The 26,005-nt window shown below is 44.8% G+C and overlaps 1 protein-coding gene across 3 annotated transcripts in view; it reads right to left on the minus strand.

Moving 5' to 3' along the window:
- Positions 1 to 1,719: 1,719 nt before the first annotated feature.
- LRRC49 (leucine rich repeat containing 49) overlaps positions 1,720 to 26,005 on the minus strand; it is a 42,953-nt gene continuing 18,667 nt past the window's right edge. For all 3 annotated transcript variants that reach the window (XM_055002956.1, XM_055002958.1, XM_055002957.1), the window contains 8 exons: positions 24,877 to 25,024; positions 17,361 to 17,444; positions 16,902 to 17,056; positions 11,853 to 12,090; positions 10,172 to 10,357; positions 8,424 to 8,533; positions 6,641 to 6,794; positions 1,720 to 3,428 (listed from right to left, as the gene is read on the minus strand). In XM_055002956.1, coding sequence (XP_054858931.1) covers positions 3,222 to 3,428; positions 6,641 to 6,794; positions 8,424 to 8,533; positions 10,172 to 10,357; positions 11,853 to 12,090; positions 16,902 to 17,056; positions 17,361 to 17,444; positions 24,877 to 25,024 — 1,282 coding nt within the window. In that variant the 3' untranslated portion in view covers positions 1,720 to 3,221. The remainder of the gene's footprint in view (positions 3,429 to 6,640; positions 6,795 to 8,423; positions 8,534 to 10,171; positions 10,358 to 11,852; positions 12,091 to 16,901; positions 17,057 to 17,360; positions 17,445 to 24,876; positions 25,025 to 26,005) is intronic.

Genomic DNA, 26,005 nt, shown 5'->3' on the forward strand with positions numbered 1-26,005 from the left:
GGGAAATACACTTCTCCTCCTCCTGCCCAATCTGTTATTGGCACCCTTGGTACTAAAAGAAAAATGATTCGTTGAGAAGGATAACCTTAAACCGTCAAGAGAAGCTGCTAAAATCAATTTTCTTAACAGAAAAAAAATTAGAATTAAGCATAACAAAACTAGGTATACAATCCAATTGTCAACATTTCACACAGCATCCTGTCACACTCTACTCTGACTAAGGAACAGAACTTTGGATGGGACTCTGCATATAGGAGCTGCATATGGCTGAAGCCACCTTCATAAGCCATTTGAGGGCTGGCATGGTATAGTGCTTAAAGTGTCAGACTAGGACATAGAATGAGCAGGTTTGAACCCCCATTCAGCCATGGAAGCTTGTGGGGTGACCTTGGGCCCATCACAATCTTTCTCCCTAATCTACCCTTACAAGGTGGTTGCTGTGAGGATTAAGTGGAGGAGAGAACGGTGTGAACGTTTTGGATCCCTGACCAAGGAGAAAAGCAAGATACACTTTTTTAAAAAGATTATTATGGTTGTCACAACTGCTTCATAAGGTAGCTACAAGGAAAAAAATTGAGATCACCCCATCAAGGTACACCACCCTGAGCTCCTTGGTGGAAAATAAATGCGTGGAATGAATGAGTTTTCAGCATGTAATCAGGGTATCACTGAAGTTGCACCGGCGGAAGTGTACTTTCAAAGTTCACGTGATACAGCAGACCCAACACACAGGTAAGCTTTTTGGTCTCAATGTCTTTGAGCACAAAAAAGTGTGTAGCAATGGAAGTGCTGCTTAATAGACACAAGAAAATACATTGGAAATGATGTCTCACTCCCATACATTTCTTATGTACTCCACAAGACTGGACCAACATCAACAAACTTTCTTCAGCATCCTCTATATATGCGAAACCCCGCAATGTTGCATTTCCAACAACCCTTTCCTAGTCCTGTTTATTCATCGTCATCTCAACTCACAAAACAAATCCTTAAACGAAGTCTTTACATTTTGCAAACTGAACTAATTATTTAAAAGAAACAAGTTTGTGGAACTCTATTCTGTTTCCACATAAAGTCAGGGACACTCACATCTGTAACAGGAATATGGATTAGATAACAATATACTCTAGTTATACATGTGTATTCTGGTGAGCTGTGTTTGAACTTCAACGTACTTTGTCAGCTGTGCGGTTGCATAACCACACAGATTTCCTTTTATCTTTGACAGCTGATTAAAAGTAGTGGACAGAAGTAGACAAATAATTTTTTAATTACTAGAATGGACCAATCATGATTTGCTCACTTAACTTTTTTGTCATCTTTTAGAGATTTATGAAGCTTATCTTGCACCTGCAATATGGCATCACTTTTGGCTAGGCAGAATGTCACGATTGAAAAAATCTAAACCAATCATATTTTTATATTGTTGTCACATGTGAAAGATCTTAGATTTCTTATTTGATAACGCATGCCAATTAGTATAAAAGATGCCACCTAGATAAGAGATTAGGGTTTTGACAAAGGAAATTAGATGAAGATCTAGGTGAGAAATATATTTATCTACGTGCTTATTGAAAATTCAATCCACTTCATTGTAGATCTGATTTTAAATCCACAAGAGAGGTTAGGAGAGTCAATTCTTGTTACATGTTCATTACTTACAGGTTTCATTTTAATAATCCTTTATATTTTAGTATCCTTAGTAAAAATGATCTTTAGTAAAAAGATTAGAGTTTATTTCAATAAGAATAAACATTAAACACTCAAAGAAGTCTCTGTATGCCTTGATGGAAAGATTTAAAACATGAAGAATCCATACAAATTATTTGTACTCAGTAACAGGTTCTTCAAAGAGGGATCTCTATTTTTAGGTCTCCTTGTCTAAAGCCTTTGGAGCTGTTCAGAATTGGGACATAAATCTCAGAACTGGACGGTTTGGCAGCTTCAATGAGGCATGGTTAAAACAAATGGAACTCTAGCCTACCTTGACTTTCTAAATGTATCCAACAAACATTATCATTACGGTGCATGTTCGCAGGATTCATATATTACAATTCCAAGTGAACCTTCAAAGCATCTTTGATGCGCAACTGAACAAATGATGGGTTTGAATCAGAGCGGTATGTCTGGCTACACAATTTAGGGATTTCTTTAATAATCTTTGCAGGATCCGTTAGCCCCTCCATCAAAGGCTTCCTGCTATCGATTGCAGAGGGAGGAATTCACTCCGACACAGCACAGTGATGGCGCTAGCTTAAAAGGAACAACACAAATTCCTGGAGGATGGGTTTATCAACAATCGTTAGTCACAATGACTAAATGAAGCCTCTCTGTTCAGAGGCAGTATACCTCTGAATACCAATTGCTAGAGAACACACTATAGGGGACGGATATCGCCTCTGTGTCTTTCTCAAGGACCTCCTGGCAAGCTCAGGTTGACCACGGTTGGAAAAGGATGCTGTACCAGACAAGCCAACCATCAGATCCCACAAGCCTCTCCGGATGCTCTTACGTTTGCTGTATCGAATGAAAGCAAAAAAGCCAGAGTATTTTAATACAAGTTTTTAAATCTGTTTTTAAAGTTGGCTATTAATCTATTGTGTTTTAATTATGATGTGAGCCGCCCTGAGCCCATTCGTGGGGAGGGCGGGATATAAGTCAAATTAATTAAATAAATAAATAAATAAAAGGTCTTTATTGAATGAAAGCAAAAGATCTTTAAAACCTCAAATTGAGATTTATAAACGGAATAATTTATTTGTTTTTCGGTCATTAAACGCCAGTATTTTTGACTGGTTAACAATCGTTCTCAACAGCAGCAGCAAGAGGGTCAAACCCAGAAAACAATTCAGAAGGTGAGCAACAGGAAACGGGGCTGGCTTCCTTAACACCAGCGCGCCAACACAAAAACAGGAGCAGTTATCAACCACAGAAAGCAGTGAGGAACGGATTCAAACACAACACAGACATCAAGTTATCTGCATATTGCTGCTTCAGCCAAGGATGCTCTGTTGCAACATTGGTAGAAAGGAGGAATGAAAATCTTTCATCTGGAAATCAGGCGGTGAAATATTGGGCTACGAAAATAAGGTTACTCCTTGGCAATCCATTATTGAAAGGCGAGGGGTGGCAGACAGTGACGGCAATTTCATTACATCATTTTCATCCCGTGCGGAAAGATAACTGCAGAACACTAGCAATCGGCTGAAGAAGTCCCGATCTTAAGATTTTTGATCGGTGATCCTCTGTAAGGAGAACTTCATATAGGAATCCTTGCTGTGTATCTCAATTACTGCGTCTCGCACGAGTTCAATGAACGTTTGGGGCCAGAGTTTCTGCAAGGACTCGTTTTTCATATTGATGTCAGCGGCTTCCTTCACCAAGTCTTGGATGTAGCCATGGCAGAATTTCTTCCTTTCCGCTGCTTCCTGTACAAAAGAACCATTGTTGAGGGTGGAGATCAGGAAACCAATCCCTTCAGACCGGCATGGTTTAATTATAAAAATACCAAAGAAATAAGAGAGATAGTGGCTGATATGTCAGTCACTCCCAGAGAACAAGATGCACAAACAAGGTAAGGGGATCTCTATTTCAGCAGTGATTTGGGGGTGGGGGGGCAGGTTTTTGAGCATTACCGAGGTGCCTATGCAGAATGGAGAGGGAGCTCATTTTCAGCTAGGAAAGCCAGCCAAAACACTTTAGTAACTTCAAACAGTCGCCCAATCGCAAGAAATTTCCCACTACGAATGCCTAGAAAATGCTGGCTGCAGTTCACAGGATTTTGTAATCGTTCATTTATGTACTATATTGATAGTCTGCCATTCTCAGTAAGAGTCAGGGCGAATTAACACAGTATAAGTCAATGCAATTAATTGGATGAGGTACCTAATAAGCAATGTACTGACTAGGATTAGAGAAAACTGGCAAAACCCACAGCGTGTTAGATGTGAGATGTTAAACCATGCAGGAAAAAGGAAGGATGTCAGTAGAAAGTAAAGCAGTGAGCGCAGGATAAGACATACAGCAAACAATGTATTGTCAAAGGCTTTCACGGCCGGAGAACGGTAGTTGTTGTGGGTTTTCCGGGCTGTATTGCCGTGGTCTTGGCATTGTAGTTCCTGACGTTTCACCAGCAGCTGTGGCTGGCATCTTCAGAGGTGTAGATCTGAGAGATCTCTGTCTTTTGGTGCTACACCTCTGAAGATGCCAGCCACAGCTGCTAGCGAAACGTCAGGAACTACAATGCCAAGACCACGGCAATACAGCCCGGAAAACCCACAACAACCATCATACAGCAAACAGTTAATACGTCCTGTCGACAGGTTGCATGTTGCTGATGGATCAGGTGATTTTAGTGTGAATGTGGGAATTTAAGAGCAGGAGCCAGAAACATCTTGTTGCTTCTGTTTTTGCAGTTCTTATGACACGCACAGATGTGTCGAGAAAGCAGCTGCTTTCTCCCATGTCTCTAATACCAGGACACAGGCTCATCCCACAAAATGAATGAGCAATATACGTTGAAAAGGCTCTCTTTCCCACCATACAGAGGGTACGGAATTCAGTGCCGCAAGACGGGGCGACGGCCACTTGCCCAGATGACTTTCAAAGGGATGACACAAATTCAGGAAGAAGAGGAGGCGCCACGCTTTCAGACCTGACAACTGTGTGTCCACTTGGGCGATTCCCACCCACCGTCCATGGCTTTTAGACACAACTGTGAACCGTCGCTTCTGAAACAGCCTTCGTCCTACATTTCTGTATCTATCTGACACATGCCAATGTTTGCAAATGGAAACGCGCACTGCCAGAGACTAAGAACAGCCAAACCATTTTGCCAAAGCCTGATTTTATGGCAAGCCTGATTTGGGAGTTTGCTGGGGGGCGGCTGGGGAGGGGGATGTATTGTTGAAGCGGCAAGATGTTCGTGTTCAGTTATCCTAATCCTCTTTTTACAAAGGCTTTCCACAATTTTCCCTTTGAAAGCTGTAACAATGTGAAATCCAATTGATTCAGAGCGCAGCTGAAAAACGTGAAGTCCCGTGCCTTGCCACTCCAAACTGCAGTTGGGTAGTAAAATAAAAGAGGGCAAAGGCCTTCCAGCTGCCTAGACCTAAAAAATAAACAATAAATAAATGGCTGAACATAACTTTCCATCCTCAAACAGGAAACAGGCAGTTTCCTTCCCCTCACCTCTGTTTTATCCTCACAGCCACCCGTCCTGCGAGGCAGGTTAAGCTGAGGGTGTGAATGGCCTCCATGGAGGAGTAGGGAGGATTCGAAACTGGGTCGCCCAGATCCTAGTCTAGCACTGTAACCACTATGCAACACTGTCAGCCATGAGATCTCTTGGGGGACCTTCTTTCCTTTTTTTAATTTTTTTTATTTTATTTTATTTTTTAACCGGGGACCTTCTTTCCTGAAGGCCTCTTGTTCCGCTTGGAAGGGAATGGGAAGTCAGAGCTTATTGCTACCAGGCCCTGTGTACTCTGAGCAGCTTCAAATCATACAGGCTTGGTTTTTCTTACGGAGCCCCCCCTGGGCTGGTTGGGAATGACTGTAGCTAACAGCTGGTTCCCCCGTGGTTAACAAAAGCCACACAGCAGGCCAACCACAGACAAAGAAGGTGGTGGGTTGCTGCCTACGTGGGGGACTCCTTTCTAAATTAAGCAAAAAGGTGATGGGGAATGTTCAAATCATAGCCTGGTGAGGACTAAATGTGCCCTGAGGGCATGGAATATTCAGAGCGGCTGACTGCCAGTTAAAACAAAAAGAGGGGGAAGGGGGAAAGAACCCCCCCAGCCCCCCAGCCCCCCCCCCCCCGAGCTGAGAGATACTGCAGGCTGGGGTGGGATTTTGAATTGTTCTCATCCCCTTGATTCTTCACAGCCATCAGTTTGTTCTATACAAGACAAAGAGAGAGACAGCGCCTTAAAATACCTGATATAACACAGTGGATAAGAGATAGTGCTGCAAATAAGGAAGCCAGAAGCTCAAACCTGACCTCTGCCACAAACGTTATCCATATAACAAAGGGCTAGATTTGCAGGGGATGGTGCATGTGAATAGCTCTGAGCTCTTAGGAAAAGGACTTCAGGCTTCTGTATACAGCGGCCCTTTCTGCCTGAGCTTCCCGGTGACTCTTGGGCCCTTCTAAACAAGCACTGACTGAAACATGTTCAGAAAAGCTATACAGCAACTCTGGAATTTGAGACTAGTTCCATATTTGTTCATTCCAACTGCACATCCTTTCTGCATTATACATACGGCCCTTTTGCCATTTGTGAAACCCTAACCTGTTTATACTTGTTTTACGGCCGAGTGAAGGAAAGGGGGAGGGGAAAGGGAAGCGTGGTTTTGCTTGCAGTCCCGTCTGAGCTGAAAATCTCCGTTTACAATAAACGTCCAGGTTCGTTTATGGATAATTTTTTACAGCGCTACTGCGCCGTTACAGCCCGCAAGGTATCTGTTACATTCCAGCTCAACCTTGAAATAAACTGTATGCAGCAGATGGAAGTCAACTGTGGCAGTTTTGCAGGCAAAAGAAAATATATAAAAGATGCTGATTACGACGTAGATGAGCTAAATCAAGAAAAAACAAACATTTGCGGGTTTCTCAAAATGCCCCAATCAGGCTCCTCACCTCCAGCTTCTCTGCCTGGGAGTCTCGTGTGGTGTAGCTTAATGCAGAGCGACTCACAATCTCCCCTCCGAGCTTACGCTGGTCGCTGCCATCTTCGCTAGCAGTCCCCAATTTCTTCCCTTTTGCCTCCAAAAGATAACACAATTGCTTCTTCCTGTAGACCGACAAGCGCAAGATTTACAAACCCGATTGCTTTCAGATCCTTGATGCCGACCACCCAACCTCAGACGTGGCCTTTTATCGGGGCTCATCTGTTTACAATAATTTACAAGATTCCAGTTTACTGCATTTCCTGTTGCTTTGTATACATGCAAAACAGCCTTAAGACATTTACTGGTTATCTCTGAACTGCAATCATTTATGAGCAACAGATATCTGGCAGACAACTGTAAGCAAGTCTCCAAAACAGGGAAGTAAAGGATCTAAAGACAAGGGGAAAGAAAACACATTTAAAAAATACAGGAAGCTCAGCAGAGTCTTATAAACCCGCTAATCTGGCAATGTCTAAAAAAAGCCCCCCCCCCCCTCACTTTTATTTCAACAAAATAATTCAGTCCTTCGGGAACAGCAAACGTAACTGATTGTATGAAGCTTCTTTTAAGAAGTCTGACCCGTTGACTCACAGAGTGCTCTTCTGACTAGCAACATCTTTTCAAGAGCATTCCCCAACCATCGATCCAGAGGAGTTAGCCGTGCTAGTCTGTAGTAGCAAAACAGAAAAGAGTCCAGTAGCACCTTTAAGACTAACCCACTTTACTGTAGCATAAGCTTTCGAGAATCACAGATCTGACGAAGAGATCTGTGGTTCTCGAAAGCTTATGCTACAGTAAAGTGGGTTAGTCTTAAAGGTGCTGCTGGACTCTTTTCGATTTCCCCCAGCCATATTACACAAGATCCTTCCGGAACCTCCTCTTCTAAAATCCGGAAGCCCACATGACAGAACCACCCAATCCACTGAACGGAATCGGGAAAGATGATCCCTGGAAAGCTTGAGGGGGCACATAAAGGACCACCAGGTGCTCTGTTGACATAATCTTTGCATGCAATGAGGAACCATGATAGCAGAGAGGCTATTTGGCAATCTCACCTGCATTCCAAAATCCCTCCCTTCCAGGACTCAATAAACTCTCAGGGTACAGCAGACCAGTCCTTCCCACCCCTTTTCCTTTACGAGAATCACAACTGCTTTTGACCTCCAGGCCCCTCTGCAAGGCGCTGTCAGAAGGCCCTCGTGCCCAGTGGGAGCTGATGATGTTTTGGAAACCCTGCCAGGCGGAACTATTCCGGCGTGCTTCGGGCATTTAATATTCCCACCGTGGGACAGAGTTGATTGCTGTATATTATATCTACCGGCAATTTTATGTTATCTGCAGGGTTTCATTGTCTCAGGCTGGGACTTAGAGCAGTTTTATGTATTTGTAGAATGCTGTTGTTTTCTCGTGATTTTATTGAACAGATGTTTTGTGTTGGTTTTAATAGAGGTGATTGTGAGCTGCTTCAAGCTCTTTTGAAAAGAAGCTGTATAGAAATCAAATAAATAAATAGAAAGAAAGAAATCCCCGTCAGGCAATTTGGGGTTTATCAGAGGGAAAGCCTTTTGGTTAATTTGCAAAATCTTTTTTTCCCCCCCCGGCAGACCTGGGAAATCCCTCCGCAGGGGGATCGTTGTCTGGGGGTGGCCTAAGTGTGCTACTTTTGCCCACATAACCAAGGACCGGATCATTTTCTATGAGAAGGAGTAGCATTACTATAAATATACGAAGGCAGACAAGTGCAGACATACCTGGCTTCTCCAAGCAGCGGAAGAAGGCGGCCATAAGGTAAATGTGAAGATGCTACGTACGCCAAGATGCCAAACAGTTTTTCAGCCATTACTGTATCATTCTGTGTAACCTGTGGAAGGGATATACATATAAGATTTGCAATGGGGATCAAACTGGGACAAAGGAGCACACAGCCATTTTCTTTCTGCAACCAACATAGCAGCTTTGTAAACTAGGTCAGCATGGAGATCAGAGCGACCTAGTGGTGAGAGATGGCAGCTTGACTAGTGAGCTGAGGGCCGAGGTACGAATTGAATCCGAGACCTGGCTCACAATTCACACTGTTAGTCTATGCGTTACTGCAGTTCTCACACAAACATCGCTTTCACGCATGACAGTCCAGCAATCTAACCATGGAGCATACTGTCACTGTTTCAGAACAGAGAATACTGCCTTTCTGATATTGCTGATAGCTACTGAAGCAGATATACACAACGTGAAATATTCAGATATGCTCAAGGATCAGAAAAAGGCTTTTGCATATACACTCACAGATTTGCTCAAACGGATGGGATGATTTCGAAACGTTAAGAACATCTATATTTAGCCAAGAGAGCGGCCCTGCCAAAGGGGTATTAGAAATAACAGCATGGTTTTTTTATAAGACCCTGCATTTCTAAAGGGAACTATTTTCTCCCTCCAACCCCTCACACACACACACCCTTCGCCTCTCTTTCCCTCCCTCTGGGATGTTTCAGTTGAGTTTACAGTTTTGGCCTCCCTTTCCTCTGTTCCATGATTAATATATGCAAGAAAAGAACAGAAAAATAAATCTGTCAATTTGTACTTCTAGATATATTATTAGTTACTAGATAGCAGCCTGGTTCATAACAAACGACAGCTCCCAGCTCCCCATCAATGCAGCGTTCCCAGTAAGGCCAGTGTCGCCAACGCAGCATACTGGGCTTAACCAAAAGGCACAACAGCTTGGCGAAAAACACACTGCAAGGTACAGAGATCCCAACAGTTTTCTTAGCTTTTGTTTATTAAAATATTTTTACCCCACTTTTCCTCTGGGTCACAGGAAAACCAAAATCTGAGGAAAATTTGGTGAAGCAGCTAAAGTGCATGTCTACAAACTGGAAACAGTACAGATCTCCCATAAAGATGTGAAGAAAAACAAGATAAAGACTATGATCGGGCACAGGTATACGTGCCGTGAGATTTCGTTTTTATCATGAATGAGCAGCGTGCTCCCCTCACTTCCCTCCACCACACAGACAGCGCCGGAAGTCAGGAACAAACCAGACAGTACTCAAAACAAGAACGAGCCAGGCTTATAATGTGACTGTATGCTTGCCTCCCACCCAGCCTTTTTACTGCCCTACTTGTGTACTGAGCTGACACTAAAGACGCCCTTATTTAGGAAATCTTTGATATCACCACAAGTCCACATGATGTCTGGATTCAGGAGCCACAAGAGACTGAGGGTTGTGGACAAGACAGAAGCCCTAATTCGCTACCGTGCACCAATCAGGTATCATGCCTTGAATGACAAGAAAGCAGGGAGGGAGGGAGGGACTTACAGACCCACACCAAACTGAGTTATATCTAAAGCCTGAAGCAACTGCAAACAAGAAGTACAGAAGTCTGCTGGCTACTGAAGTGAGGTTTATGAGGCTCAGCAAAACCTACTTCCACCTGAACTGGCTCTCGTTGCTTAGGCAATATCTGGCTTAACAGCCTCCCACTGCAACGCTTTCCTTACCTCTACCCCGTTTATTTTTTGCAGGTTGAAATGGCTCAGCCGAAAGAGAACGTAGTACTTCCACAAGGTAAAGCTGACCACTTGGTTTCCCTGGGCGTCAACCGTCAGCTGCTCCATGCGGCGAACCTGCGCTAAGGCATTGAACTGCTGCAAGGTGACAAGGTTTGTCTCCTTAAATTTCAAGTGCTGCGGAATGAGGGAAGACAAGAGAAGCAAGCGGCATGAGACGTCTGCTGGGCATTAGCAGAGCGTTAGCAGAGGGACTGCCGGAATCAAAAATGCACAAAGGCAGTAAGGCCAGAAGGCTAAGTGTGTATAAAAACTTCTTTTTGTATACAAACCTTAAAATGAGAAACACAGAACAGGATAAAGTAATACAGAATCACTGTAAAACTGTATGCAGACGAACAAAAATATTAGAGGTCCAGTATCCTTCTTGATTAACGCTAAGCACCTTCTCTGGAAAAGTCAATAATGCTAGGAAAAGTGGAAGGCAGCAGGAAAAGAGGAAGACCTAAAACGAGATGGCAGGACCCAATAAAAGAAGCCACGCCCTCCAGTTTGCAGGATCTGAGCAAGTCTGTTAAGGATAGGACATTTTGGAGGTCTTTCATTCATAAGGTCGCCGTATGTTGGAGGTGACTTGATGGCACACAACACACATGTACCTTCATCAGATCTTGAAATCTGAAGATTCCAAAAGTTAGTTCCTTGAATGACTTCTAACCAAGAGAGCAGAAAGGAAATGAGGGCATCAACTAGCAACATCCGGATGGAAAGAACTGTTGCTTCATCTTCTGACTTTATTCTTTGTTAGTTTACAGCTGTATTGTTTATCACTGATTTATCCTGTGTTACTATCCATCTTGCTTAGTTGCCCAAGTTAACCTGCAGCTCTCTATTTAAACGCACTTCCCTCCACAATGAGTTCCACTTAAATATGTCACAATAGAATGTGCATCAACATTACATAAAGCCACTAGATGGTGCTATAGAGCTGGTTTGGATAGCTGGAGCACCAACTCATTCAAAAACAGCCCTTCCTTCATTAACTCTCTATGACAGGGAAGCCAAAACCTCTCTGGGTCCAAACAGAGACACTGGGCTATGTTCAAGCTCAAGGATTAGAAACTGGAGTCATGGGCAAACTCTTGTCAGTTAAACTTGATATTTACAAGTTCTCTCCCAGACCAGTTTCATGTGGGTAGCCATGATGCTCTGTGGTAGAAGAGCAAGGTTTGGGTCCAGCAGCAATTTAAAGACCAACTAGATTTCGAGAGTCAGAGCTCCCTTTGTCAAATCTGACAAAGCTCCGACCCTAGATTCTAGCCGGTCTTTAAGGTGCTGCTGGACCTGAATCTTGCTCTCCCAGACATGTAATCTACTCACTTCAATAGAACAAGGTCAGAAGAAGGTGCCTGCAAAAGATTCTTGGCATCTCCTGAATATATGGGAATCCGGCACCTCTGTAATTGCAACTGCAAATCAAGGCATGCAAGAGAAATGATCTGCTATACGTTGTACATCATGCAAATAAATAAAGCTGGCAAACTACAAGAAATGACATCCACAAATACCAGGAAACAGAAACGGTAGAGTGATTTGACCAAAACGAGCCGCCTAGGCATGGAGGGGAGGGGCTGGTTCGGGTCAGCGCCAGCTCCAAAAACAAGCCTCTTACCACAAAATTGGGAAATTTGATCCTCAGCTTGGGTAATACTGGAACGATTTCATCGAAGTCTATAAAAACGAAGGTGATGGTGGCAATGTTTCCAGCCGTTTGAACACTCCAGTTCCGATCCAGGGATTCCAGAGCCCCGGAGCCATACAAAGATAGAGCGTCTCCTTCCACTTCAACCAAGTGAGAGTCAAGGACGGACAACCCTTGTACGGTTTTGGTCAACAGCGAGTCAAGAGATCTGCGAGGAGAAAGAAAAGCGATTCTTGTAAGCCAGCTCCTGTGGAAGGACCCTCCATGACCCCAGGGGCAGGAGGGGGGGGACAGGGGCACTTTGCATCCAAGAAACAAGCCACCATTCGCTAAGCAGAGGGACAGGATCCTGCTGTGTCTATGCTTTAATGCAGCATACAGTACTGACAGTGGAATCCTAAGCAGAGTTACTCCAGTCTAAGCCCATTGAAATCAGTATTCCAATTTGCCTCACAACCGTATTACAATTCATTTGCTCACGTCACATACAATAACTTTATATAATTCTCTTTTATTTATTTACTTCATTTCTCTCCAATGGGGACCGAAAGCAGCTTCCCTCATTCACCTCTCCTCCATGTTAGCTTCACAACAACCCATTTTTTAAAATTGTTATTTATTAGTGCAAAACCACACACACAAAAAAGCAGCAAACTGAAAAACCCAACCCTGTGAGGTAGGTTAGGTTGCGAGTGTGTGACTGGCCCCAGGTCACCTAGCAAGCTTTCGTGGCAGAGCAGGGATTCGAACCTGGGTCTTCCAGATTCTAGCCTGATACTCTACCCACATCCATACCGGCTCTCACATTTTAAAATGTGGGGTCATGAGGATATGTCAAACGCCCGGTTTCATTTGTCTTCCAAGCACTTGTCAGCCAAGGCCTATACTAGGAAGAATTCATCCTTCAAGCCAAATTTTTTAGTTTTACTGGCAACAGCATCAATTGGACAATTTCTGGAACTATAAAGGAGCAGAGGCACCACCCAGAGAACATTCGCTGTGCATTAAGTTTACTTTTCCTGGATCTGCCGTACAGGCACAATCTTCAAATTCCTCACGTACAGATATAAAAAAATCCCCGCGGAAACTGAAACGACGGCACTGGAAATAATCCTGGTTGCTCTGACATTTCCCCCCTTTTTTAAACAGTTGCGTCTCTCAAGCAACATCTACTGAGACAGGCATTATTTGCGGGGGGTGGGGGGAGATGAAGGCGGTACAAAGCAGCATCTCAAAAGATGGTTTCATTTGCTAAACTGGGGAAGGAAGGCTGGGCAAAAAGATTGGAAGTAGATTATTGTTTAATCTATTACTGATTAATCTGTCGTCCTAGATTAAGCTAGGACGGGTCTTGACCTTAAGTGGGACTCCCATCACGGACTGCTGGACTGGATCCCGCGGACCCAACTCCACTGACAACTCTGCTCTTCTCCAGTGCAAAGAGAAAAAAACCCTTTTGCTGGTGGGAGACCCTCCTGCATCAGAGGAAAGCACCTTCCTCCAGAGTGAAGCACCGCTGCTAAGCAGAATGGATCCATGGAAGTGGAACCATCTTTATAGAAATACAAAATTGGAACCACGTTAGAGGCGTTACGAATCCTACTCGGTTTCCACACCAGAAAACTGAGAGCAATTCCTTTTCTTTCCCAGGAAGGAATACTGGCCCCTCAAATACTCTCTGAAAGTCAACTGACCGTCCAGTATTGCCTGCTCTGGATGTCAGCTGCTCTCCAGGGTCTCAGGCAGAGAAAAGTCATCCTCAGCACCTGCAACCCGAGATCCTCGAACTGGAAAGGCCAGAAACTGGACTGGGGGTGTCCTCAACGCAAAGCACAGACTCTACCACCTCTCTGCCCCACATTCCCCATCGCTTCCTGCATCACCCACACGTCGGACCTTGCTCCCATCAAGTGTGTGATCTGGGGGACGGAGAGAAGAAATGCCGAGTGGCCACTAGGGAACTGGGACCAGGGCTCCCTCCTTCATCAGAACCATGCACCAGCCTGACCCCAAAGCTCCTCTGGGGTAGGCAGGGACTATCTCGGGAGCCACCCCGGCCAAGTGTCTTTACGAGGCTTCCTGGCCGGACTGGGTGGTCTCCCTGTCATTCACTCCTTCGGGCAGTACTGGACAAAGGCATGTAGGCCCAGTCACCTGAGGTCCCAGGATTGGGGCCCAAATCCCAGCACCGGCTGGCAGCAGCACCGCTGCCATCCGCCTGCGCGTCCCAGTTTCATATAAAAGGCCCAAGGAAATCTGTTTTGTTTTATTACCGCAGTAATTCTGATTTATAGAAATGTAATAGAAGCTCGGGAACGGGAAGACAGGAGAAACCGCAGGGGACACCCTGACAACAGCCAGCTCCAAGCTATAGACCGAAGTCCTGCTTGCTCCAATACAGTGTGTCTTTAAACAGGACTCTTCCAGAGCAAAATGTACTGCGAGCAGGAGAAACTGAGAGCTCGCTGCCCGGAAAGTGCCTGGGGGAAAAAACATTTAGAACAGTAAAGCCAGTTTGGGTTATTTTGTATTAAAAGTAGCATTTTTGCTGCTTTCTTTTTGGAAGAACAATGTGGCGAGATCCTTCCAACGTCGTCTTCTATAAAGGTAAAAATTACAACTTCCAAGAAGAACGTGGAAACATCACATTTTATTACAGTAGGCTTGGCTAAAGAATCACAGCGTTCGCAGGATCAGGAAATTACTAATAATAAACCCGCTTTTCAGACTGTCCCAGAGTAAGTCAAGAAAACATCACGCACACACACACAAAAAAAAGCTGGGCTTTGACTGGATGGGAGGAAAATATCCTAATATTCTACTAAAGCAGAGCTCTCAAGGCAAGGAAAGGGGTAAAGTTATTAGCCTTAATAGAAGCTACTGTTAAGACGGAATTTTTTTACACCATGACCAAAATTTTTTAAATGCACCTAATTTTCTACAAGTGAACTTTTAAAAACAAGTATCTGCCAATTATAATAATAGTTATTCGCTTAGTTTATCTGAGCCAATTTAAGTTAAATCGTTCATTTCCTTCTTTTCTCCCTCTCCTTCTGACAGATATCACTCCAAGGATCAAAAACCGAATGCTATCCCAGCTCTTATATCCTAAAGTTTATTGGTAATGCATGTATCATGCTTAGATTCTGCTTTTCTTTTTCCACCAGGGAACTCAAGGCACTGTATGAACGATTCCCAAGCAGATGCACATTCCAAGCACTGGCCAAATTCACACCGGCTGAGCCCCATTCTGCACGAAGACGGCTTCGAGGGCCTTCAGACTTGCGGCTACAGCTAGGCTCATGGCATATTCACAATGCCACCCCGCTTCCCACCCAACAAATCTCTTCCATTCTTTTTTTAAATTAAAGAGCTTGGCCGTTCAGTCGGGTAATGCCTCAGGGGGGATCTTTGTCCCCTGCTGCCTAATGAATACGATGAATGGCATCGCTAAAATGAGTAACAGGATGCAACATTTATTGAACAGGCAGCATGGCCAAACTCCCCCTCCACCCAGATACTGAAGTCCTGCTAACTACCAATCTGGCTCGCTCAAAAAGCCCTGCAAGCGTTTTCTTCTGTCCGGGAACAGCTTGAACAAAAGGCCCACGACAACAGGACTGAGCGAAAAAGGAGGAATTTAAAAATTCAAGAACGCTTTTGGATTCAAATGATGGAGGAAAGACCTATCAGTGGCTAAATGCAGCCTCCATACGTGGAGCCAAGACATCCCTAATTATTTAACTAAAGCAATTACCCCTTGCCCCAGTCTTCTTCTACAGTCAACACAGCTTGCACCGGCCAGCAGTCACTTGCAAAGGACGATGTTAACGCAGCAAAAAAAAGTACGAAGACAGCTTCCTGAAAGACTCCACTACTCAGACAAAGTGGTTTCTAAAAGGTCCTCTGGGAAAGAGGTGGACTTTCAAGCCCTCCACGTGGCTGCCACTGAAGTCGCCCTCGCAGCCACCTCAAGTGGTTCACCACAAGGGCCAGAGCCGCAACACTAAAGGCGTGGGACAACGCTGAGAAAGTGGGTCCTTGGCCAGCAGAGGGCACCATTCAGAGTGCTGGACAGGATGGCCTAAACGGGCGCACGGGTCCATAAGGGGAAGGGTGGGGTCCTGTGGGGCAGGGGAGGGGAGGGTCTCGCCACGGGCATCTTATTCTGAACGCCTTTTCCCCAAGAGCATCCGGCCAGCTACTAGCGAGGGATGGAGGGCCAAGCTAGAGGAACCCTCGGTGAGATGACCCTGTGCTCTTTTACTATGGCAACTACAACGTCTGGGGCAGGGAGCCGCCTTGGCACAGCAGCTGTTGGCTGAGCAGGGCCAAGTTAACCGTCTGCCTTGAAAGTGAAGTCAGGGCACCAAGAGGGAAGATAAGCAGAGCACTGGGAGGGAGGTGGGAGCGGAGACGATCCAGAGGGGAGGAGGAGGAGGAGGAGGAGATGTGTCTCTCCCAGAGGATATGTAGGACTGGGAGGCCGACATGAAGCTGCCTTCCACTGAACCCGGCCCTTGGCCCACCAAGGTCAGTCGGTATTGTCTACTCAGCCTCCCGGGCCTCAAACAGAGGTCTTCCACATCACTCAATACCTGATCATCTTAAACCGGAGATGCTGAGGATCTGAACCTGGGACGTTGTGCATCCCAACCAGAGGCTCTGAGCCACTGAGCCACAGCCACTCCACAAAAAGGCTGGCAACGAAGACGCCTCCTTCAGGGGCTCTACAGATCTCATGGGTGATAGCGCTTCTGGCAGCACAAAACCCATGAACAGAGAGGCCATTCCCGAGAGCCCTGTGCAAGCTAACACAGAGAGCCCTGTGAGGGCATAGCAGCAGTGGCTGCTGCCTGACAGAGGTCTGCTTCGAGCCACGGCATCTGAGTTCAGGGGCCAGTGATGGAACAGGCCTCCAGAAGGGCAGCCGAGAGCCCAGCGGGCAGCAGCCGAAGGGTAGGGCTGTGCACCTCCAAGGCCTGCTTTGGAGCAAGAGGGACCCCGTAGCCCACGTACCTGGTCTCTTCAGCCAAGCCGTACGCAGAGCTCCTGTTGCTTTGGCAGGACTCATCGTTCGTGTTATTCTCTTGACTGGAGGACAGAAGGGCGAGGCGGCTCTGTTGGCTCTCCCACTGGCGTGCAATATTGTTAATTGTTAATCGTTTCTTCTCCTAACCACACACAAATAAACAGAGAGAGAAAGGCAAGTCAAAATTCCCAAACTGAGAATCAAAATAAAATCAAAACCACCAGAATTAAGGCATCTGCACTAATCAGAGCAATGTTAGTTTATCCCCTAATAGGCACTCTTTAAAAGCAGCTTGGAGGGGAAATCCTCCTCCCCAAACACCCCCACAAAGTTCTCTCCTTGCTACTGACACCCCGTCTATGTCGAGCACGCGGGACGTCCTTGGGAGAGGGAGCCTTTCTCTGAAATACGTCCAGGAAAGAGCTGCCAGCCCTGCCCCTCGGTACCTTCAGTAAGGCCTGCTTGTGGCTTTCACGCTTCTTCTCCTCTTCCTTTCTTAACGCAACCGATGCCATACGCCTTTCTTCTTCCTGAGACAAAACACACACCTGACTGTGAAACTCATGTGCAGCCCTGTGTGAACCGGCTCCACCAAAAACTAATGGGCGTTGGGGGGGGGGGGGGGATACAGAATGCCTGAAAGTGACAACTTATGACCTCCAAGAGCTCAGAAAGGCTGGCAGATGGCTCCCATCCAGGGATACGCTTTGGGGCCAGCCTCCGTGTTTCGAAACGCTCCAGGCTGCCAGAAACATGTCCCAAAGCCTATGACGGTCTTCATTAAAGCTGAAAGCAGACTGGTAACCTGCCTCTCCTCTGAGGATCTCAGGGCAACATAAATAGCTCTCTCTCTCTCTACTTTATCCTCACAACAACCCTGTGAGGTAGGTAAGGAGAGAGAGAGAGAGAGAGAGAGAGAGAGGGAGGGAGGGAGAGGGAGAGAGAGAATGGCTAGCCCAAGGAAACCCATGTGAGAATTTGAACTTGGGTCTTCCAAATCTTAGGCCCAACAGTTCAACCAACACACCACATTGACTCCAGAGCATATCATATAGGGCAATGGCACTGCTCATAGGAGCACAAACAACATTTTAATGCGCAAGGTAGAAAATCCTGGTGGAACCCACTGCTACTAACTAACCAGAGCCACAAGTCAGCGAGAAACTCTCCTGCATCAGCCCCAATGAAATGAGCAGGAGATGCACCATGCTCTTGCGCATCTCTCGTTCACTTCTAGGGGCAAGTTCCAGCTGAGTTCCAGCCCCTCCGCAGCACTGATTGGGCTGTCTCTTCGCTTTGCATTAACAATACCCAAAAGCTGGTGTGGCTTCATCTTACATCATGGTAAAAGCCTAGGGTCGGAGAGAGGGGAAGCAAGGCATTCAGATTCTACCCATGAATACTGTCATGTCGAATAAGTGTTGGAAATGTCAGAAACATGAAGGTTCCTTTTACCATATGTGGTGGACCTGCGATAAGGCAAAACAATTTTGGTCATCTATTTATGTGGAAATATTGAAAGTTTTGAAGTGTAATTTGCAGAAAAATCCTGAAATGTTTTTGTTAGGACTTAATACGGAAACTGTAAACATGAGGGACAGAACATTATTCTGGTATATGATTATAGCTGCAAGATTGTTGTATGCGCAATATTGGAAGCAAGACAGGATACCACAAGTTGATGAGTGGATACAAAAACTTTTGTATATGGTGGAAATGGATAAACTAACTAGAAAGTTAAAAGAACAAAGTTCAAATGATTTTTTGATGGACTGGAGAAAATTTAAAGATTATTTGGAAAAGAACTAGGATGTAAAAGACCAGTTGTGGTCTATGGACAATTTTTGATGAGTATTATGTAATTTGTTGAATTTTATATTGATTGTAACTTTACCTTTGAAGATTATGAAAAATAATAGAATTAGAGGGAATACTGTATGAATTAAAGGGTTCAAGTGCTGTTGGGGGTCTGAAGGGAGGGGGGTGGGTTGGGGCAAATTGGTACTTTGTAGGAAAAAGAGATAGTGAAGTTTATATGTCTTTTTGTTTTCAACCTATCCAATAAAATGTTTTTTAAAAAAAGATTCTACCCATCTCATACTTTCACTCTTCCCAATTTTATCAACTCCAGTGCTCAGAGATTCCAACATACCCACTGAAAGTAAATATTTAGACTGCTGGAGCTCTTGCACCTCGTTCCTTTCACAGCTGCTTGTCAAAATGAGGCTGTTGATGGCAGTCTGACCATAGGAAGTGCCTGAAGGATGCTAAACTGCGGTGGGTCTGACACCCAGACAGTGGCAGCTATTACCTGCCACCAGTGCACACCTCCAGACTCACCTCTTAGCAAGCAGTTCTCCTAAAAGATTCAATGCATGCCACTTCAAGGCAGCCCACTGCCTTCTAGGCATTGCAACATGTCCTAACTAGGATGAAATTGATGCCTCCAATAAAGGAAGCCGTCCATTAAAGGCATATCCATGGATCTGGAAAAGGAAACACTAATGAAATGTACTTTGCTCCCGGGGGGGAGGTGTGCAGAAGAGGCAGCTTCCAGAAGCAAACTTCAAGCTCTGGAGGATCTTGGGGGAGAGAGAGGCTTAAGGCAATGGCCCATCAACACTCTGAAGCACACAGGCTTAATACAATAAGTTTTTGTCATTTTCTCAACTGAGATCTAAATATGATTTGCCAACTTCTGTTTAATGGCAATATTGACAATGGCAACATTTGTTAGTGTTCAAATATGGCCAGGCAGCTTTGAGTGCTTCAGAATCCCTACCCCACCCCCACCCCACCCCCACTTTTGGAAACACTTACTGAATCAACACAGAAAATGAAACCTACAATATTTGTATATAAATATTTGATGTTGGTCAATAAATGTGATAAACAGAGTCTCAGAGATGAATGGAATAGTGAGCGCGAGCGTCCAGTTCTGCCAAAGCAATGAGATAAGGCTTTGAGCTTTATACCTATCGCTGCTATGGATCTTAAGCTGCGACTTATTCAGCAAAATATTATCTTTAGGGTATACTGGACACCACAGCGTCTTTTTACTAAAGGTTTAAGCACAGTATCTAACTGTTGGCAGCATAATTTACAATATGCGTCTCTTAAGCATATGCTTTGGACATGTCTAGTCATTCAGCCCTTTGGGAAGGAAGGCATTACCCATATTAATTTTGAATTAGAATACTCATTTATTTTTGAGGACGTTAATGTACTGTTAAACTACTTGCCTGTCTCTTGGAACCTAAATGATGGTCAATGGAAATGGACCCTTCGTGCCCTTAAAGTTGCTAAAAGACTTATCTTACAACACTGGAAAGACAAGAGTCCATTTCCTGTAATTCATTGCATTGAGGAGGACCTTATAAACTTATCAACGTATGCAATATAGACAGCAATTGCATATGGACATTTTTAGATATTTGGAAACCTTTTATAGATCTGCCAATAGCATTTCTGTTGCCAGCATTGGGATTTTTTTGTTGCTTCCTTTTTTGTTGTTGTTTTGCACTAATAAATTAAAAAAACATTAAAAATACTGTTTTAAAAAGTATCCAAGTTTAAATACGAAGAACCACTTCAGGCTCATGCAAGGACGTGCGCTGAATTTTCCCTTTTTGTCTTCAACAGCTTTCCCCTCCCACCCTCTAAATTATTTTTTGAAACTCCCCTGAGTTTCCACTGCAAAACTGGGGTGTGGGGAGAATTTCTCAACCGGTGCATCCTTTCCCATTCTTTCAAGATTGTTAAACACCTGCATCCTGCTGCTAAACATGGAAATATCTCCCTATGAGCTTAGCGAGGGCTAAACTTTGTTTGTGCGCATGCTCGGCGGGTTTGCAATCTCACCTCTGAAAAAACGCAAGCAGAAGCGGACTTCCTTGGGGAGTCCAAAACACCACAGCAAGTCAGTCGAGAGAGCTGGCCCCAAGAGTCTGGAGCCCCCAACTCACTTTATTTCTGGTAAAACCAGGCACCCTCCCCATCCTGCTTTACACACAAATGCTCATGGATCCTTCCAATAGTGTCTAGTTTGGCCTTTGTCTGAGGAAGTCCGGGCATGCCCGCAAGAAATCGCTACTGAGTTGATCGCAGAATACGGTTCGCAAAGTCCTCTTTGCAAAAGTCCAATTGCTCTCACAGGGCTGTATTTTTAGAACACGTTTTTCCATGTAATAAGACATCATTATTAACAAAATCAAGCGTTACGAGGTTGTCCAACACAAATATTTTGTGACACACGCTCCTAGGCTAACTTTGATTTATTCCTATCCCTCGTGAACATTTATTAAAAGGCTTCTAAAAACATAACATTTTTATTAATAGAAAGCTTCGGGGAGAACGGAGCCTGGCTTTTGTGTGGACAGAACTGGCACGTTAAGACGCAATTAGGGTATTTGGAAGGCCGTTCCTAGTGGAATGGGGAATGGAGGAGTGGCACTTCCTAAGCTACCCACTGAATTCAAGTCAGATCTCTAGTATCCAAAGTCTTCTTCAGAGGAAGCTTTCAAGCAAAGGAGGAAAGCACAACAGTTAGTGGAATGGGTCCATGAAATCCCACCCAAGTTTGGGAATACAGTGGTCAAGAGCATGCTTTACACACAGAAGGCTCCAAGTTCTAATCTCTGGCATCTGAAGCAATTTGGACAAAAACGGCACGTACCTTTCCCTTGATATCTCCACAATGGAAAGGGCTAGAGATGTGCCTTTTTTAAAAATGAAAGCAGGGAATTCAAAGGATCATTACAAATTTATTGCACTATAATGCAATAGCAATTACTGATTTTTCAAAAAGCATGGGAGAATTGGGAGGAATGGTAGCTTTAAGAGGCTGACAGAAAAAAAAATGGCACCAATGTGAGCAAGGTTTTCAAAAATGCACACCTTCCCATCCAGGCACTGGAAATGTATTGGACTGCATTATTTCAAAAGAGACTGTAGGAGAGCAGGTTTGCGAACAATCAGGGTAAGACGGGAAAAACCAGAGAGTGGACAATTAGATGATGACATCGTGTAGATGCTCAAAAAAGAAAAGCATTCCAATTTGGAAGCAAAAGCCAAGCGTTCCTGTTGAAGCAGCCATGTTTTTAATCTAATGTAACAGGCCAGAAAGCTTTCAGACCGCGAGGGGTGGAATATAAATTGCTCAAATAAATAAAGAGTTTTGAATGTTGCAAGTAATGTAGAACTATTAAATAGATCGTGATGAGAAGCCCTCTCGTCCCAGCCATTCTCCTGCTCCTTTCTTCAAGTCTGGGTGTGTCATATTCCCCCCACCCACAAACACTTCCCAGGTTCCAGAGGGGTAGCTGTGTTAGTCTACAACTGCAAATTAAAACAGAAGCTTCAAGATGAACATTTATTCCAGTATGAGCATTTGTGAGCTCTGACGAAAGCTCAGGCTGGAATAAACGCTGACAGTCTTTAAGGTGCCGCTGGCCTTCTTGTTTTCTCCAGACAACCCTCTTTTGTTTACCTGGTTTTTCCTAATCAGGCCACTCCCAAGGACGAGGAATCACCATTGTAATCAAAAACGGGGAAGAACCAGCAATGGTACAAAAAAGAAGCAAGCCAAAAGGTGAAGACAGACCCCAAAGAAAGTCATCTTTGGTCTTTAAACACATTCATTTTATACCTGAGGAGAACATGAAGAGATGTCAAAGGGCTAATAATGAGTTCAACAGAGCTGGGGGGGGAATAAAGAATCATATTCCACTGATGGGGTTAGCAGCGTCCCCTCCCAAATGGATTTACTCAGAGCTGTACTCCAGGTGCACATGTCCGCCTCTGAACCCTTAGAAGAGCCGCTCTAAATGCTGCCTTCGTTGATATTTTTAAACCATGAACTCTGAAAGCCAAGAGCACACAGGTGTTGTCATCAGAAAGAGCAACTGCAGGGTGTCTCTCTTGCCTTTTCCCTCTTGTTGATGGATGTCTTTCATCATGCCCTGCAGCCCTCTTTAATCATCTGAAGTCCCTCTGTATGAGAACTCACACACACAAAAATCCAGGAGGAGGCCGGGTGTTCCGTCGTGCCAGTGGCTCCCCCTGGTGGACAGTGTGGCACTGCTGCTGCCAAGCTCAGCTCAGAAGAGGGGGAAAGTGATAAACACAGTTCCTAGCTTTAAATTGTAATAGGAACCAGAAAATTACTAATAATGAAATGGCCCTGCGGCTACAGAAGAGAGGGGAAGGGTCAGCAAGTTACCAGCCACTAGTCTCAACATTCGGAGTTCCAAGGAAGCTATGCCGCCTTCCGTCTGAGCAAGACCTTTATTGGGGGGGGGGGGGGGGGGGGACAACGACAGCAGGAGACTCTGACGCCCTCCACACACAAAATTCCCAGGGAGTTCTATGTTAGACTGTGGCTAACAAAAGCAAGAGGAAAAACAGCCTGGCAGTAACCAGCATCTGGAGAACCGACTACAGGGATGTGGGAACGGACCTCCGCACAATCATCACAGGCCCCCTGCTAGACGGGTCTGCCCAAGTCCAGCATCCTGTTTTGCACCGTGGCCGACACATGGGGACCGAGGCCAAAGACGTCCCAACACGTCAAAACTGTCAAATGATGTCTGAATCATGGGGCGAGGACAGGGAGGAGGCAACGCTGCTGGAATACCAAGGGAAATTCCTGTCCTCTCCCATCCACGCGTGTGCTCTGAATATAAAACAAAGAGTAAGTATTTATGGTGCAGCAGTGTGGTGTAGTGGCTACAGCGCTGCATAAAGATCTGGGAAATCCACGTTTGAATCCCCGACTCTGCGATGGAGGCTGGCTGAGTGACCTCGGGCTAGTTACACGCTCTCAGCCCGACATACCTCACAGGGTCATTGGGAGGACAAACTGGAGGAGAGAAGAATGACATAAATTGCTTCAGTCCCCCACCGGGGTGAAAGGCAGGCTATAAATGAAGTACGTAAAACAAAAAACAAACTTTGCTAATTTGAAACAAGTATCAATTAAGAAAAATAAAAGAACTAGGATCTTCCCTCTTTCCAATCAACATCGACATCTCCATTCCAAGAGACCTAGTAAGGTCCACCAGATAAGAAGTTTCTGTTTTGGATGCTGGAAATCTGACCTGAATTCAGCAGGCAGCTTAGGGAGCGTCATTCCTCCATTCCCCATTCCACAAAGTGGGTAAGACTAGGAATGACCTACCTTGGGGAGGGGGTTAAGCAAAAGAGATCAGGATTACGACGCAGTTAGAAAAGACCACCCTAGTCCTAGACACCAGCAAGGATATTTAGAAGCCGTGGCAGGACAAGCAATGCAGGTGACAGAGAGCTACTGTGCCCCAATAGTTCCGTATCTCTTGACCATCAGTTTCAACCTTTTTTCCACTCCAGTCTTACAGAGTGGCAAATTACTCTCTCTTGACCTCAGCAAAAATGCGTACGAATGATTACAGCAGGGATGTACACATTCAAGACAGTTTGGGCATTCCTCGTGAGATTTTTGACCTGGGAACAACAACAGGTTTCTACAACAATGCAAACCACTTTAATAAAATCTTCCTCCCCCCCTCCAGTTTCAAAAGAGATGGGGGGGCGGGTTGGGAGTTGCTACTGAAGACAGTCTGAAAGCCACAGAACCGGCTGCTCAGCTGCTTAGTTCTTGCCTTGCATCCCAGGATTGGAAGGACGATAAATGAGATAAGGGTGCTAAGAATTTTATATACGGAAAATCTGCAGACACAATTAATAGCCGGTATCTGAAGAAGTGAGCTGTGACTCACAAAAGCTCATCCCCTACCACAAATTTCATTCTAGGGGCCACTGGACTCTTGCTCTTTTCTCCAGTTAATAACCGTGATATAAATCCTGACAACCACACAAAGAACTGCATCTTGACCACAGTATAAAGACCTGAGTAGGGCAGAACAAAACTCCTTGCTTCTTAAGTTTGACACACAGCCACTACGCCCCCTAGAAGGCTTTTCTTACCGTGATCTTCTTCATGTCGAGCTGCTTCAACTGCATCATATGGTGGAGAACGGTGGGCTTGTACCATGTCTCCTGCGCTATCGGGTTGCCATCTAGGGTGACGTCTGAAAGGGATGAGGAATCGGCAAGGCACAGGATGTCGTCAAAGCTGCATGAAATACAAAAGGGGAGAGACGAGATCACGGGCCCCTCGGCACCAGCTTCCAGGCCTCTTGTTCACTTACTTTACTGGCAAACAGTGCAATCCTATGCTGATTTACTCCAGTCTAAGCTCATGGATTTCAATGGGCATAGAGTGGAGTAACTCTGCATAGGGCTGCTCTGAAATGCCCCCCCTCACTGCTGTGCAGTATTATTGTCCACAAAGAAGCATCCTGACCGTATTCGTTCCTTTAAAGTACTTCTATCCTGCGGACACTTGATCCAAAAACACACTTGGAAAATCGATAGGTTAAATACTGGTTAAAGTTTTTTTAAAAGCTCTGATTTTATCCAAAAGATAAAAGAAAAATTAAGTAAAAAAAAAGGCTTCATGTTTTACAGACACAACAAATTAGTTAACCGATCACAGTGAAATGAACTGTCAAAAGAAATTGTAATGACGAGACTAGCATTTAACCCAGGTGGTCCTAGTTAGCAGCCTTTGCATGATGGCTGGCTCGTGCTCATGTCTGAAGATGCCAGGTAGACAAGCTGCAGCTAGTTCAGCCCACCACCAGCTCCATCCCATAAGAGGTGAGAGACAGGCAGCCCTCTTCCTTTCTGAACAAACGGCTCCAGAACACAGTATAAAAAGAGAAGCTGTCACCTAATACAGGGAGTGGCGTTCTTGGCTTCTTGTGTGAAAACACACACGGTCAAATATTAGGTCCAGAGGAGTTAGCCGCGTTAGTCTGTGGTAGCAAAATCAAAGAGTCCAGTAGCACCTTTAAGACTAACCAATTTTATTGTAGCATAAGCTTTCGAGAATCTGACGAAGAGAACTGTGATTCTCGAAAGCTTCTGCTACAATAAAATTGGTTAGTCTTAAAGGTGCTACTGGACTCTTTTTGATTCAAATATTAGGCAATCTTAATGTTTTTGTTTTTTTGTTAGTGTTAATGTTTTTTTCCCAAAAGTGATCACTGAC

Source organism: Eublepharis macularius, chromosome 18 (genome assembly GCF_028583425.1).
Source record: "Eublepharis macularius isolate TG4126 chromosome 18, MPM_Emac_v1.0, whole genome shotgun sequence".
Lineage (NCBI taxonomy): Eukaryota > Metazoa > Chordata > Lepidosauria > Squamata > Eublepharidae > Eublepharis > Eublepharis macularius.